At 37.6% G+C, this 17758-nt stretch overlaps 1 protein-coding gene across 1 annotated transcript; it reads right to left on the minus strand.

Annotated features, from left to right (window-relative positions):
• Positions 1–9442: 9442 nt before the first annotated feature.
• On the minus strand, positions 9443–17219 carry LOC110704322 (threonine dehydratase biosynthetic, chloroplastic-like). Its single transcript, XM_021882111.1, has 9 exons — positions 16652–17219; positions 14848–15027; positions 14477–14749; positions 13978–14184; positions 13080–13328; positions 12919–12992; positions 10635–10752; positions 10042–10176; positions 9443–9952 (listed from the first exon to the last, which is right to left on the minus strand). The coding sequence occupies exons 1-9, from the start codon at positions 17093–17095 to the stop codon at positions 9812–9814; spliced, it is 1821 nt and encodes a 606-aa protein (XP_021737803.1). The 5' UTR covers positions 17096–17219; the 3' UTR covers positions 9443–9811.
• Between the last annotated feature and the right edge of the window lie 539 nt (positions 17220–17758).

Genomic DNA, 17758 nt, shown 5'->3' on the forward strand with positions numbered 1-17758 from the left:
TTGATAAGGAATCCGAGAAATTTCCCAGACTCAACTCCAAAGACACATTTCTTGGGATTAAGCATGACATGGTGTCGCCTGAGTGTGGAGAAAGTTTCTCAGAGGTCCGACAGATGATCTTTCTGAAGTTTAGACTTGACAATCATATCATCAATATATGCCTCGACATTTCTCCCAATCTGATCAAAGAACACAGTGTTTATCATTCGCTGGAAAGTGGTTGGGGCATTCTTAAGACCAAACGGCATGACCGTGTAACAGTATAACCCCTGATCAGTGACGAAGGCCGTCTTCCCCTGATCTTTCTCCCATAAAGGAAATTGATGGAAACCAGATTTGGCGTCCATAAAGCTCATCAAAGCATGGCCGGCTGTTGAGTCGACCAGGTTATCAATTTTAGGCAGAGGGTAAATGTCTTTGGGCACGCCTTGTTTAAGTCTGTGTAGTCTACACACATTCGCCAGGTGTCATTCGGCTTTTTAACAAGCACCACATTTGCAACCCAGTCTGGGAAGTAACATTGCCGAATGAACCCTGCATCAAGTAATTTTTTAACTTCGGCGGCTGCCGCCTGACTTCTTTCTTCGCCATGGTTCCGCTTCTTCTGCCGTACCGGCTTCTTTTTCGGATCCACGGCCAGTTTATGTACCGCCAGATCAGGACTAATGCCTGGCATTTCATGGACTTCGAATGCAAAGATGTCCTTGTATTCTTTCAATAGTTTGTGAAAGTCGTCACCCAGGTCCCTTAGAGCAGTCGTCCCAACCTTGATTGTTCTGTCAGGACGCGAGTCATCTAACATCAGGTCCGTATGCTCACCAGCTGGCTGAGGGCGGAATTCATCCGACCGCTCCTCTGCCAATGATTGCTATTTTCTGTCTTTTCTTGCGGCCCCTGTCTGGGATGCCTTTCTCTTCTTGCCGCCTGCTTCTTGAACAGGCGCACTCTCCTTGACATTGTCAAGGTCTATTTTTCCACCGCTCGACATAGTGGCCATAACAGTGGGCTTGACATCCGAGAGATAGCACTCTCGGGCCATCCTCTGATCTCCCCTTAGGGACCCGACTGTTCCATTATCCCTCTCAAACTTGAGCAACATAAGAGATGGGATTATAACAGCCTTGGAATTATTCAGGGTTGGTCGTCCCAGAATCATGTTGTAGGCCGAGAGTTCTTCTACTACCAGGAACCAGACTACCATGTGTCGTCCTTCCCCTTTTTTCGCCCAGGCGGATGGGTAAATCCACTCGTCCCACTGGGTGGACGACTCCTCCTCCAAACCCTACTAAAGGGTGGGATGCCGGATGTATGCAATCAGTCTGATATTTTAGTTTCGACAGACATTTGCTACTGATGAGATCTGAGGAGCTTCCGGTATCTATGAGGATTCGGCCTACTCTCTGGTTGGCTACTTTACATTCAATAACGATAGGGTCGTCATGCGGCCCTCTTACCCCTCCTAGATCTTCTTCAGTGATGACAATCTCAGGAAATGAATATTTGGAGGGCCGTTCTTGGTGAACGGAATTTACATCTAACCGTCTGATATTGTCTTTGTTGCCCCTAATAGTGGGGCCGCCTCCTGAGAAGCCGCCTGCAATGGTGTAGACGACTACATCATCTGTATCGGAACTGTCGGCCTATTGATTCTTTTTGGCCGACTGCTTTTTCGAGGAAGTGTTCCCCGTAGATTTCTTGACATAAGTGTCAAGATCACCTTGCTCAGCCAGGCGGTCCAGATACCGCATGAGACTGATACATTCATTGGTGTGATGACCAACATCTTCATGATAATCACAGAATTTCTCTTGGTTCCGGTTGTTTGCAGAACCCTTCATGGGGACCGGCTTCTCAATTGAGATCCGTCCCTTGATTTCCTTTAGGATAAATTGGCTATCCTTGTTAAACGCATACTTTGGGGAGTATGGTTTGAATTCTTTTTTCTTTTTCTAGGCCGGCTGTTTTCTCTTCTCTTCTCGTCTTTGTTTGACGACTGTTTCTGTCGTCCTTCTCTTTTGTCAGACCTTCTCCCGTCTGACTGTTTTACCGTACTACAAAGATCAGTCGCCTGTATATAAGCTTCCGCTTCAATCAAGGCCTCTTGAAGAGTCGCCACCCTCTTTCGGACCAAATCAAATTTGAAGGTCGACCCGTCTTTGAGACCTCTGAAAAAGTCAGTATAGGCTACTTCATCCGGTAACCCTTGAATCTGCATTTTCATCAGGTTAAACCGCCTGATGTAAGAACGAAGCCCCTCCTTCTCGCCCTGCTGAATTGTTCCTAAATCAAGGGTCGTCTTCTTCGCAGGGATGTTCATGGCGAAGTTGGAGGTGAATAAGTAAGCAAGCGTCTTGAAGCTATTTACACAACCAGTCGGCAGGTTGCCGAACCATTGTTGTGCGATTCCTTTGAGAGTCGCTGGGAAACACTTGCACCAAGTGGGATCATCCAACCCTTGAAGGTACATCAGGTTGGTGAATGCCATCAGATGGTCTTCTGGGTTAGTAGTGCCGTCATAGGTGCCTACTAATACATTTTTCACTTTGGCCGGCTGGGCGGCTTCAGTAATTTCCTTGGAGAAGGCCGACGGCTGTTCGCCAAGTCTAAGCAACCGTAGCTGCCAGTCCATAGGTTGGACGTTTTTTGCTGCATGTCCACTAAACGGAGGTGGCTGTAAAAAATACTGTTGTTGCGGTACAAACGGTAAGTTTGGTACCGCCTGGTCGCTGTGATAGCCGGACTGACGGGAGGTGCCGCCTGACTGACTCTCATGATACGACTGAGTATGCCTCATCGAGGTATTTCGCAGACTGTCTTGGAGGTTTGAAGTAGAGGCCGACTCTGACAATCGGTCACTCTTCTTCTGCTCTAGCAGTAGCCGAGCGTCTGTGTATGTTTTCCTCGACCCGTCCGCCTGAATATGACGAACAGGTTTCCTATTTCCTGGAGTAGGAAAATGGTATTTTGTGAAATCAAGGGCATGTGGCTCCCGCTTCCTAGATTTAGGATGAGGGGTCGCCTCTCGCCCTTGAACTGGCTTCCTCTTCTGTGAAGTGGAGGGTTTCTTAGCCGACTGCTCCTTGTCCAGAGCAGGCGGCTTCTTGTTGATCAACTCTTGAATTTCTCCCTTGAAGTCCCTCATGAAGGTCATGAGTTCGTTCCTTGTGATGGGAGCAGACCCATCAGTCGGCTGTTGCCGAACAGGCGGTGTGCCTGCTGGCTCGCTTCCTGTATGAAGATGTTCCCGTTCCCTCCTTTCGGTATGACGGGTACGTCGGGCCCTTAGGGTCCCGTCTGAAGCTGTGTGAGCTTCAACTTCAAATTCATTCTCAGTATCGTGGTCCGACTGAACTAGAGGGTCGTCTAGGGGACGTCTCTCTTCAGGAGTCGGTACAAACGTGGATGCCATCTCAGAAGTACTCTCCCCACAGACGGCGCCAAAATGTTTTGGGGTTTTCTGATGTCCTGCGGGAGAGTTACAATTCCGAGACTGGAACCGGACGCCTGTACCTGCAAAACAAACGGATGCTCCGGATGATTGGAGATCCGCCTCCGACGGTCAAGTTAGTACTTGATTAAGGAGTAATTAATGCGGAAATTAAAGTGATTGGGTCTCTCTAGGTGAGAGAGTTTAATGTGTGTAATCTGCGTTTTTTTCTCTTAATGAGGATTAAGGGAGGTATTTATAACCTCGGGAAACGTGTCAATCTAGGTTTAGGTTAACCTTGGGCTGATTGGGCTTCCCTCGGAAGTTGGGCCTTGGTGACCAGTTATCCCAGGTGTCATGGGAAGGACACGTGTCGTGTCGTAATTGGTCCATAGTGGACGGATCATTGCTTGACACGTGGCAGGCTCCTATTGGCCCATGTGACGGACACATGGCGGAACCTGATTGGTCCATTTGTCAGATGGTGATTGGTGAGAAAAATCCCCTAATCATTCATATTATTTTGCCTACTATATACACCGAATTTGAGCCATAAATGATCCTCTAAGTCTATCCATAGGGCTCAATAGATATGTAATTTTTCAAACTTGCAATTCTATTGTTGCTGATTTAGTACTGAACAAACTCTTCATTATTTCCACTACTTGAAGATGCAGATGTAGCTTGATCATATTCATTTGGATTGTACTATATATTATATGTATCTCTTTCATCCTCGATGATCATATTGTGTATAATGATACAAGCTATCGCAAGATTCCATATTATTGCAAAATGAGCTTGTAGCACTCCAGAAACACGCTCAACATCCTTTCGCCTAGCTTCGTGCAGCTTGGCAAAAATACCTTTTTCTTTGTGTGGTAGTGATATTATAGGAATGAATGTCGTCCCTTTAGAATATATCTCATCAATGAGATAATAACTTATATTGTAATAGCGACCACTCACAACATAGTTACTAGGTGGTGCACAATGCGTGGTTCCTACATCCAGGTGTACCATGCGCATGGTATACCTGGATCAAAACGACAGACCCAAATGAATAAAACGCGTGCTTATTAGAGTAGAGAAAGGCGGAAAGAACATCAGGTATAGATACAAAGTATACTACATTAAATATGAATATTCAGTTTCCTTTAATTTAGGAAAAGATAATTATTAATTGATCTTTAATTACCCACATATTAGCTGTCATATCTTTTCAAAATATTTGACTTTTCCAAATTCATTTTTTCTCTCTCTTCATATTATTTTATTCCAAAATACAATCTTTTCCAAAACAAAACGTTCAAATTTGTACTGGAAAAGTTTTTTTTTCACTAAAAAAATTATATCCCTATATTTTCAAAAAAAAAAAAAAAAAAAAGCATTCATATTTTTCACTTAAAAATCCTTTCTTTATATTTAATTAGTTTATTAGATCTTGTAATGGCCGTCTAAATTATGATCATGGGTATCTCTTGTAATGTTCATTAGATGATTTTATAATGTTCTTTATCGGAAAACACGATGTACTTTATATTATTTTGTAATGTATAATTAGTTAATAATAATATAGAGTATTAATTTTGCAAGTTCGTTATTATATCATATATTGTATGTTCTTAATTCGATCTTTTGGTAAACTATTCTAAATATGCATGTTCATCAATTGTAATCGTAATGTACTTTTACTATCCCTTCATCGCTTGTTGTGAATTATTATTTAAAATTTGTCTTTTGATCATAATGGTTACTTAACGTATTGTTCATTACATGATATTATCATGTTCTTTATTAATAACATGAATGTCCTTTATCAATATTATGGATGAATGCTTTAGATTTGAAAGTCCATCATTGTCCCAAAAACTTCTCATCAACCTTGGTAATCCTGATTACAAAAAAGAAAAAAAAACATAATTATTAGATGATATAATTTAGAAAAATGTAGATAATAATAATAATAATTATTATTATTATTATTATTATTATTATTATTATTATTATAATAATAATAATAATAATAATAATTATAATAATAATAATAATAATAATAATAATAATATTATAAGGGTTAAACTAGAAAAGCATGTCTACGTATAATACTCTCTTTTTCTAAAAAAAAAATAAAAAAAATAAAAAAAAACCATGAACATGAAAGTATAAAAACATACTATGAAGTAAAAAGAATATTCTTGGTATAATTGAAACCCAAAGAATATTTTTAATTACCCACATTTTTTTTTTCTTTTTCATGAGAAAGAATGTATGTTCTTTAACATATCAATACGTTCTTTGATATGTTAATAATGTTCTTCAATATATACACATTGATTACAGCACATTGATTTGAGCAAATTACATAAAGAGTACAACAAAGTACATATATATATTTAGCAAATATACATGCGTAATATTAACATTGATTTTAGCAACTTGATTTCAGCAAAGTACATAAAGAGAAAAACAAAGTACATATATATTTAGCAAATGTATATGCGTTTTTCATATAATATCAACATTGATTTCAACACTAATAAATATAATAAGTTAAATAAAAGGATATAACTAAATAATAAAGGAACTTCATCTTAACCTTAAACATATTGCTGTAAAAATAAATATATAATTATAAAACGATAATAAAATGTAAATTAGCAATAATACCTAAATTTAACAATAAAAAATAAGAAGGAATTTTTAACGTAAATAGACTAACCTTTGGCCGGTTCTCCCAAAATGGACTAACCTATAAATCTGCCCATATTGGACAAAAGTTTGCCATTTTTCGCCCATAATGGACTGAGTTTACCGGTAACCGGTTATTCAAGTCAACATTACCTATGTTGACCTCTAAATTAAAAAAAAAATTAAAACAAAAAGAACTCACAACAACCTCAAGCAATAGACACAACCACCAACCCCTCCTTCCCTGACCCCATTGCCAGCCACCCCTCCTCCCTCCGTCTGATGGCTGCCAGCGCCCAACCCACCCCCGGCGCCGGCGACCCCACCCTCGAACCCTAAGCCACCTTCTCGAAACCACCCTCCTACACCACAATTCACCCCTCAATGAAGATTAATCTCATTTGTGTTCGAATTTTAATGTTCAAATTCCTGTTTTGGTTGTTTTAAAGTGGTAGGGGGGTTATATGGTGGGTCAGGTGGTGTTCGGTGTATGGGGTCAAGTAGTGGCCAAGTGGTCTGGTAGGAGGGGGTAGGGTTGGGAGTTCGTGGTGGAGGTTAGGTGGGGATCAAGTGGTGGCTGTTAGGTGGGTATCGGGTCTTGGCGGAGATGGACGAGGCTGCAAGAATTGGAAGGATAAGGGGGTGCGGTGGTCAGATATTGGAGGGGAATAAGCAGAACCTGCAATTTGCTCTATTTTTGTGGCCTAAATTGCTGTGAGCTGCTCCGTTAGTGCGGTTTGGTAGTGGCCAGAGTTCTCACCGCTGCTGATTGTGTGCGATTGTTGTTGGTGAAGGTGGAACGATGGCTGAGATTAGCTCGGTGATGGTGGGCACGAAAGAACAGGGGTTACGGGTTGCTTGCGGTGGTGGTGCTGTGCTTGGAGGTGTTGCTGGCGTTTGGTGGTGATGTTGTGGTTGTTCTTTGTTGTGGGGGGTGGCTGGAAGTGGGATGAGGGGAGGGGGGCTGGCAGTGGGGTGGTTTTGATTTTTTTTTTATTTCTTTTTTTTTTGTAAAAATTATCAAAATTGAAAAAAAAAACCTTAACCAATAATTTAATGACAAGTGGACGTTTACCTGGTATAACAGGTAGGGTGACCTGCTTGGTCCATTTTGGGAGAAAAAATGCAAACTTCTGTCCAAAATGGAAAGATTTAAAGGTCAGTCCATTCTTGGAAAACCGGGCAAAGGTTTGTCCACTCATGTTAATTTTTCCAAATAAGAATTAACAAATGAAAAGATAACCGATTAACCAATTTACCTTCATTTTCGTTTACGATATCCTCGAATTCACCTTAATTGTTGATATCATCATCATCATCACCAACAAATCTAACATCAGAATCATGGCGAAATTTGGATTGATAAACCATTACTAACTTCTTCTACAGAGAATTCTATCGATCGGACGACAAATTTCTCTCTGTAATTTTCTCTCTCTAAAATTTTAGGATCTCTGTAATTTTCCCTCTCTAAAATGTCTAAAAATGAAAAATGTCAATTAAGGATAATTATCAAAAACTGAAAGCTATTTAAACAGAAAAAAACACCCTGTAATTAAGCTAGAATTTTTTTTTTTACAATAATTTGATTCGAGCAATTTAGTTACGCCACATCACCAGGTGCACCATGAGCATGGTGCACCCTGGTGTATTATACAAATTTCAGGTGGTACATGACCTTCAAAAAATTGTAAAATAAAGGGGATCTATCAAGAATATTAATATAATTAGGTTTACCTAGTATCCAAAAGATAACACGCTAGATCCAAAAGTCAAATGTTGTCACAACTTCCAAAATTAATGTGGGTTTACCTGCTCTTCACGAAAACATAGCTTTCAATCGAAGTGAACAATTTTTCCAACGCCAATGCACGTAATTAATAGAAATTAACATGCCTAGAAATCCTAGATGTTCTCCAATTCATAGTAGTCTTACCAAATCTTCTTCATTAGGCTTTCGAAGGTATTCATCACTAAAATAAAATACAATTCTTTCCACAAAATGTTACAGAAAATCTCTTGCAAGAGATGCACTAATTCGAATGTAGATCTGATCATGAAATCACCAACGGTTCCGTAAGCTATTAGCTTCATAGCGGTTGTGAATTTTTGCAATGTCCAGGCACCATATCTACCTTTAGCATCTTGCCTTTGCTAAAAAACTGGATGACGTCCTTTTAAAGTTTCCTTTATAAGGAGAAAGACATGTTTGTTCATACGAAATCTTCGATAAAATAGTTGTTCGAGGGAATATAGGAGGGTCAGCAAGTAGTCATTTCATAAACGATCGTGTCCATCTTCACGGTCCTTTGGAACGGAGATCAACGAGACGATTGGCTTATCTCCATCTTTCATATTATTGGTTGTAGTTATTTCTTGAATTGGAAGTGGAATTAGAAGAGTTGGAGCTTTTGTTAGATGACATCTTTTTCAGAAGCTAATATAAGTTTGTATGAGAATGGAAGATTGAGTTTTGTTTTAAGGAAAAAGAATGGATGGTTGATCGATTGAAATTCATCTCAACCATCTCATAGAACAAATGTGTATAGTATGGAATCACATGTTTTTGTCTTTTGTATTAAGTAACTCCTAATTCCTGCTAACATTGATTCATAAAATAAGTGATACTTTTCCAATTTCATGTATATTAATGCATTGTATTTTCACTATTATTTTTACAGTGGTATGTAATTGGCTATAGAACATGTGATTCCATCGTATAAACAAGATAAGTTCTACGATCAAGGACTAAAAATGACTAGATTGACATAACTACGGAAGGACTAAAAAGAAAACTGAGTTCCTACGTAAGGATCAGGTGCAACTGGTGCATGAGATAGCTAATACTACCCAAATTTTCTTTCCTATTGTTTGTTTCATTTTGCTGCTGCCGTATAAAAAATAATAACTTTTAACCTTTTTTTAATAGAGCATTCAATATAACAGTTAACAATGTTTTGTTTTTGAAGAATGTTTAAGACTTTCTACATAAATCGTCATGCGTAGACATCCCCAACCATTGATAAAGGAGGTGAAAACATAAATTATGTAACATCCAATATTTCCAAGCCTACTTTCAATGTATTCCCTTTACACCACTAAGATTGCCCCAAGTTATCTTTTATGGAAATCCCAATGAGTTGCTCATACCCTTTCGAAGGAGAGAGGCAGATATAAAAACTTGGAAAGGAACAAAACAAAAGTTACACAAGCTACTCTACAACCAAGTTTTTAAAATACTAATTTTCCTAATACAAGACAATTTTAGTGAGACGGAGGTAGTAATACAATCATTATCCTCTTAACGCGAGTTGCTTGAAATGATAAATAAAAAGGGCAAGGAAAACTTGCATACCCAAGTTACTGAAGGAGAAATAAAAATACTCAGTTGGAACACAATTACAAACATTCAATCAATCATTTAGTAACCAAGACTTTATAACACTATACTACAGACTAGAGTTCGAGAGAACTTCTACACAAATTTGTAGCATACATAGAATTTTTTTTTGTTAAAAGTTAGGCAACGAAAGGGAGTGGATGGTGTACCAACAAATCATCAAACAATTGTGCTACAAGATAAATTATGCTTTGCTTCTCAGTTGAAGATGTTTGAATCACATTTGGTACTTGCACCATCACTTCTCTGAAGATGTCAAAAAGCTCTTGTTTGATCCTATCGCTGCCTACAAGTCAGTGCATCAATACCTCATAAACTTCATTTTCATTCTCTATTGCGTACATGAAACCGAGGTTATCAGCACACTGCTGAAACTGGTCCATCTCGGATGAAGGAACTTGGATTCCAACTAATACATTTGCACCAGCTTCACCCTAAAACATATAATAAATAATAATTTGAGAAAAATAAAAATAAGATGGTATAAGATAGATTTTGAGGGGTTAAAAAGGCAAAAACTCACCTGTGCACGGTAATGGAATAAACTAATATTCCATTGTGGGCTAAATGCATCCAGAAATTTCATCAAAGCTCCTGGTCTTTCTGGGAAAATAAATCTACAAAGTAGTTCATTTTGGACATCTGACCGGCCTCCCATCTACAAAAAAAGGCAACCAAGGTTTACTTCTAGTGAAATCTATCTTGTGACACGTAATTAAACAATGAAAGTGCATCTTGATAAAGGCATGTCAATCTTCACGCATAGTGAGTGCAATAGTGATAATATATTTCTGCTTTAAAAGACCTTTAATCAGAACATCTAATAAATCACCTTCTACACAAAGCTGCTCAATGGGGCCTTTTTATATCAAGCATGTTTCTTATATAATTTTTTTTACCATTGATAGATTTTTATACGTTGGAATTCCTTTCATTTTCGCTTTGATTTAGGCCAAATAATTTTGTCTCATGGCTCTCTGTATATTCTTCCACCAAAACCTTCCTCAAGCACCAGAATGGTTCTTTTATGACGTTTCTGGTGACAACTTTGGATCCAAAGTACTCATAATCATCTGTAAATGGAAATTTTGACTTCAAAATAAGGAAGATGCATACCAGATGCCGTAAATGATCCTTAACCAAATCATTATTTGTCAAGTTGATAGTTCGAAGCTTAGAAGATTCCATGCGCTCCTTCATTGCTTCAAGTTCAGATACAGTATGATGCCCAACACTGCAAAATAAACATAAACCAGCGAAAAAAAATCACAACTTGTTCTTAATATAAGATTGTTATGCATGTATAGAAGTTATAGGTACTGCTGGATGACTAACATAGTCAGCGGACTTTGGCAAAAGGAAAGAAATAAAAAAAGAAGCCAAATCTCATAGGGGGTCTATAGTTTAGACTTATAGCTTATAAAAAATGACATCACAGATACAAGCTTCAATTTAGAGTTAGATACATTCCTATGGTGCATTAGGGTTTATAAAGTTGTATAGCTTATAAAGAATGACATCAGATACAAGCTTCAAGTTAGAGTTAGATACATTCCTATGGTGCATTAGGGTTTATATAATTGTATAGCCCTTCCAGCAACGTTGTACACTGTATAAGTTGTGATCATGTAAGAAGAATCAAAACAAAAGAGCACGCTGTATAGAATTTAGATACTTCACTAGTTCAGGCTTATGCCTGTTGGTTAAGTCCAACTGCAATCTGATTAAGTCCTGGACTATATAGCAGCTTTTGACAATGCCAGACCACTGGAAGTTCAGTTAAGACAAGATAACATATCCATTGGTTCAAGGAAAGGCATGGGAGTTTTGGAATATATGCAGCATATAAGAATTATTAGGATGGGCAGAGGCATCAATTGCAGTTTGCATAATCAAAGTTCTGTTGGCAACCAGCACACTCCAAACTATTTTCCACTCATAAACTCAAACTGTATAACTAAGATCAAGTTTGGATGATTGCTAACAAATTTTAGAAGTGAGAACTTAACTGCATCTGAGTTACAAACAGAGCAGCTAAACCTCGGACAAAAGAACTTATTGCTGCTTCTATGAATTATTATCAGAATATACAAGCTGTGAGAGAACAAGCAAAAAGAATGGAATCAGCATACCCAATTAAAGTAAAGCAAACCACAATCCCAAACACCCAACAGAAAGCTTAGAAGATGTTGCAAGAAACTCCATTTCTGATCTCAACTCTAAAAACATTTCATTAATTTCGATCTACCCCAATTATCTAGCTCCTCAATGCCTAAGCACGGATTTTCATACACTGATCTTATTCCCAACTAATGTAATGAAGTATGCCTTATGAACAGTAGGTTTCAGTAAATACAATAATCTATCTCAACGACGGAAGATTGGAAGCAAACATTAATGTAACCACATGAAACCTTTTGCTCTCAGCCTAACACTTTCTAAAAAAAAAAAAAAGTGCACCACACCCTTATAATCTAAATTATTTTTATTATTGTGCTCTAATTATATCCGGGTTTATGCATGTGAAACCATCCAACTGTGAAAATAGTACAAAACCTTAAAAGACACTCATTTTCTCTATGCAGCAAGGAAGAGAAATCTGCCTTTTTACGGCTTTCTTGGTAACACTATTCATTATCTTATAACACAAGACCACCCAAAGGCTGTAATAATTCACTTGAAAATATTGTAATCTTCTAGAAGACATGGGTGGCATGTTTCAATTTATAATTTAACCTCTCATAATCTTGACTTGCCTATGAGAATCATGATGGAAGTTTTGGCCCGTACCCTATTACCTGACCCGAAACCCCAACTATACTTGATATCACTTGACTCGAACTTTATCTGACCCAAACTAACTTACCTAAACAATCAATGTGTCTACTAATGTATATAATTATAATAAGCCAAATGAAATGGAAATAGAATCAAATACAACTCGACCCAAACATGATCTGACCAGAATTGACCCGGACCCAAACCTGAACTTAAGTTTCATGTCATCCCTTTATTTCAATGGATTTGGGAGACGAACTCAAACAATAAAAGGATACTTGCAGTCCAGGTTATAATAGTGAGTGGAATATTGTATATAAAACAGACTAACAAAAGGAAGGAAGAAAATTAATCTAGAAAAGCAGAGTGACTTGTTGGCTTAAGTTATAAAATTGAATTTAAGTCAGAGTTAATCACTTGAACAATTTCCTACTTTTGCCAATTGGAAGTTTTCCTGGTCCTGGTCCATCAATAAATTCTGTACTAGAACAGAATGCTAGCAAATTGGAAATTTAGAGCAATCAACTAGATAAAACTCAAAATAAGTGAAATGATATTATTAAAAGACGCCGAAATCAGGCATCAAGATTGAGGCTTTAAAGACGATTTCAGAAGTGCTTACCTGTAGAGAACTAAAGCTTCTTGCTTTGCAGAGTTATATCTGTATTTAAATTCTGTAATATTCATTGGCCCCACCTGTAATACCAAAATTCTTTGAATATAAACAAAAGATACTTCAAGTGCAAAAAGTTGACTTTCAAATGAGTGGCCTACTATGAGTACCATCTCAGCAAATATTTTGAAGCTACCAGGTTCTTCAGGCATAAAAGTTGCAAGAACTGCTTCTCGTTGCCGACCAACATCTGCAAGTTCAGTGACTAGTCTCAATCTATCAAAGTTCATATTAGCCCCACTAGTGATTGCAACAACATTTTCATTCTTTATGCCATAATATTCGCAATAGGCTTCTGCACCAGCTAGAGCAAGAGCACCTGCTGGTTCCAGTATACTCCTTTTCTCCTCGAACATGTTCTACATTTAACATATCAGAATATTAGTTCTAGCAACTACATGTTCCTTGAACCAATACAATAGCAATTCAGGATATAATATGACAGATTAGCTGAAAGTAGTCATGATATTCAAATATATTAGAACTTTTATTTATTTTTTTTAATAGAATGAGATGTGTGGTCAAGGTTAAGAAAAATTAAATCACAACAGAATCAGGACATAGAAGAGTAGAGATTTCAGCAATAAATAGTTATTGATAGCCATAATGAACAATGAGAATCTTATAAGCCTCAAGATGATGATGCACATCCCTCTTGAAATCAAGTTCACTAATCTAGCTTAGCAATTATTCTTAAAAACAGAAAATCCGTATTTGGACATTCAAGTTATGACTGTGGCTTCAAAATAGAACTGCGTCAACAAAAAGTCAGTGAGCCCTGCAATGAGTAGACCACAGTCACTTCCATGGCTTCCTAACAAATAACTAGGTCCCATATTCAGAGAGATAAATTTTTCATAAATGCATGAATCTACAAAAGAGGGAAACGGCAATCAAAGTGTGCCACAAGTATTGAACAGAATGTGATAGATAATTATAATCACAATACATGAAATATTTAGAGCATGGATCTACATTGCAGGTCCTGGTTAAAATTTTGGTGCTAACCTTTATAGAGGCACAAATGGCATCTCGATTAACAAGAACTACACCATCAATCAATTCCTTGCATATGCGAAAAGTTTCTTCCCCAACAACTTTAACAGCAACACCATCCGCAAACCCTCCAACTTTATCTAGCATAATTCTTTGTCCATGATGTAATGAAAGAGCCATTGCATTGGCATCAGCTGGTTCCACCCCTATAATTTTGACCTGATAAGAGATATAGCACATATATCATCATGATAAGAATATATTAACATTGCTACAAGGGAATCTGAATATTAAGAATCAGTAAAAGCAAAGTGGAAAGGACATACATTGCAAACAAAGTAGCAAAGAAAGCATACAGACATAAGTGCACCACAGGTCTTCAAAGCATAAGATATATAATAACAGCAAGAACAATAGGGTAATTTTTTGTCCCTGAATATCACTAAGGGCAGGAAGATCATGGAACAGGGTTGTCATACAGTAAAAAATAAAAAGCACAGCCAAAACCAACCTCTGGTTGAATTCTCTTTACATACGCAGCAATACCAGCTATGAGTCCACCACCACCTACAGGAACAAAGATCGCATGTAGTGGACGGCCTTTTGACTGGTTCACAATCTCCATGCCTACTGTCCCTTGTCCCATAATGACATCTGGATGGTCAAATGGGGGGATAAATGTCCGCCCCTCCTCTTCTGCCCTATTCTTAGCATATGCTTGTGCCTCGTCATATGAATCGCCCACAAGAACAACTGTGGCACCCAGCCTCTTTACAGATTTCCACTGAATAAAACACGAAAATCATCAGTTTTTAAGATACCTCAGAGATGAAGTCACAATATATCAGGCAAAGGCATAAGAAATGTCACACATATTCTAACCTTGATTTCTGGTGTAGTCACAGGCATAACAATTACAGCATTACAACCCAATTTCTTAGCAGACAAAGCCACCCCCTGGGCATGATTTCCAGCTGATGAGCAAATAACCCCTCTTTCCAATTGCTCTTTCGGAAGCTTTACCATCATATTGTATGCACCCCTTAGCTTGAATGAGAAGACCTGCAAAAGAAGAGTTATAGAACCCTCAAAAACTGCATGGCATGATGGAAGATAAATTAGAAGCTTTAAGGAGAGAAATCTCAAGTTTTTTATTACCTCAAAAATGTAGAACTTACTTCATAGAAAAGGAAACAATTTTCTAGATGAACAAATATGAGAGTACAAAGGACGGCACTTTTATGAAATTGTTACCATAATTTTGTTAAAAATATATATATAACCTCCATCTTCACGAGTACTACTCATCATTGTAGCAACAAAACTCAAGGAGAACTAAAAAGAAGGACCACCTATGCGAGTATATTTATTCTTAGGATAAAAGTGACAGAGAGTAAGAGATGTATTATCTAAAATAGGGTCCCATGAGGTGAAGTTGGAGATGACAAAAAATATATACTCCGCATACTTCTTATATATATAAAGATGTTATAAAGAATATGAAGTAAAAGTGGGTAGAACTTAGGAAATAGAAAAGTGAGTGAAACACTGGAAAAAATGAAGGTAGAATTATGGAACAAACGCTATAACACTAAAAAGACGAAGGTAGTATTAAGGGACAAAGGCTGTTATGTTTACTTTCAATAGTCCTTAAAATCGTAAAACTCACATCTTTTTGCATTTTTACCTACCAAGTCTGGTACCCCCCACCACACGCCCAAAAAAAGAAAATCTTTTATATTACTCCCCTTATCCTTCTATTTCTCCAACATTTCCTCTAAATTTTCATGGCATTGTACAATAGATTAAGAGTTATACTTAACATCTTGTAGTGGTTTCAGCTACTCTGCAACATTTCATAATCCACAATATAATTTCCTCTGCAAACAATTTTATTTATTTATTTTTTTTATCTGAATTCTTTACAATTATAGTGAATTTTTTATAACATCTGTAATTTTATTTTTCAACGTTAACAGCAACCAAATCAAAGAAAAAGGTTTGTTTTATATTGCAAAACTGTTAATGTCAGCCGCTCAAGTGCTAAAATGACAGTACCACTAGAATTGCGATGCTTCAAATTTCTTGTCAAGACAAAAGTGCAAGTTTACATCAGTAGATTACTACCTTGCATATCTTTGAGACACTGCCATCCACTGACTACGCTACTTGCTAGTTCATCAAAACAAGCATAATTAACGGAAAAAAAAAAAAAAAAAAAAAAAAAAAAAAAAAAAAAAAAAACAAACAAAATTAACCATTTAGTACCAAATTTTATCCTCAGCTAATTTAGCTAAATATTTGTTTTTTCAGATAATAATTTCTTTTATGCCCCTGAATTCAATTAAATCAGCAAAAAAAAAAAAAAAAAAAAAAAAAAAAAAAAAAAAAAATCAAACAAAATCTGACCTAAATTCTGCTTATTCAAGATTTCCAGACATCATTTATCATAATTACCAAATAACATACTATCAGTAACGATTCAAGATATGCATAATGTAATACAAGTAATAAAATAAAATAAAAAATCAGCAACCACTTATGACTTATGAGAACTAAAAGTACTCTCAAACAGTGATTGTCAACTAGTTTATTTGGTTAAAGTCTCCTGTGTTCAATCGAATTCGCCAACGATCATAAAAAAATTCAAATGCAAATAAATTAAATTGAAAAAATCATAACGCACCGGTTGTAAATCCTCCCTCTTAAGCCAAACATTAGTCCCTAACCTCTCAGACAGCTTTTCCGCGAGCTGCAATGGTGATTGAACCGCGATATCATAAACCTTAGACGACAATATATTAGTCAAACACTCCATTGCAACAGCGGAGTCATTCTCCGACGATTGGAACTCCGGAACCGCGCCGAGGTAGCCGCTCTCGTACTTCAAAGACTCGGTCGACACGAGTTTAAGAGGAAGAGATGACTGAGACGAAAGCGGCGATGACGGCGGCGGTGTCTTGGTGATTGTTTCTAAGACGGTGGCTTTGACGGCGAAGGAATGGCGGCGGCAGAGTTTGGGAAGGTGGAGGACAGATGAGGTTGGGTGGATGGTTGGGCGGTTGAGGGAGGAGAGAGAGTCAAATGTGGTGGCGCCGCCGCCGGAGGAGGGGAGGAATGAGAGGGACATATTGGTTTGCGGAGTTGGAGGTGGTTGCGGAGGAAAAAATTGTAAAAGTGATGAATAATTTGTGTGTTTTTATATTGGGGAAGTTTGTGAGAGAGGGGTTGTGAAAAAATCTAATGCTTTTTCACGTTTTTATTCATATTGTTAGACGACAAGGATTGTAGGACTGGTCGAGCACCTCGTAACAGTAACACTTTAATTGTACGGTATATATTTTGATTGTTGCATTTCACATTTCACCTTTAGTAAGTGGTATTTTGTTATTTCCACAATGATTTTTTAAGTGTTAAGTTGAAGTGAATAGGGTTTTAGTTGTAATTCGCAATATTAATTAATTTATAAAATTGGTTGTTTGGATTATACGGGGTAAAAGGAATGGAATGAACAAAGGGAATGAAATGGAATGGAATGAAAATTCCTAAAATGTAGTATGTTGTTTGCTTGTAAAAAAACAATGGGAATCACTAGATTCACCACCGCTGCACCCGCACACCCTCACCGCGTTTTCGAAGGCTGTGGTGGCTGGACGGAACCTTAACCCCCATCCCTACCTTTCGCCGCCCATCCCTAACCCCTCGCCGCTCTGACCTAACCCCATCAACTAACTCCATACATTTTCCCTGCACAGAAATTTGAACAGGTGAACTCATTCTCGCGCTCTTCCCA

This window comes from Chenopodium quinoa, unplaced genomic scaffold (genome assembly GCF_001683475.1).
Source record: "Chenopodium quinoa cultivar QQ74 unplaced genomic scaffold, ASM168347v1, whole genome shotgun sequence".
Taxonomy (NCBI): Eukaryota; Viridiplantae; Streptophyta; class Magnoliopsida; order Caryophyllales; family Amaranthaceae; genus Chenopodium; species Chenopodium quinoa.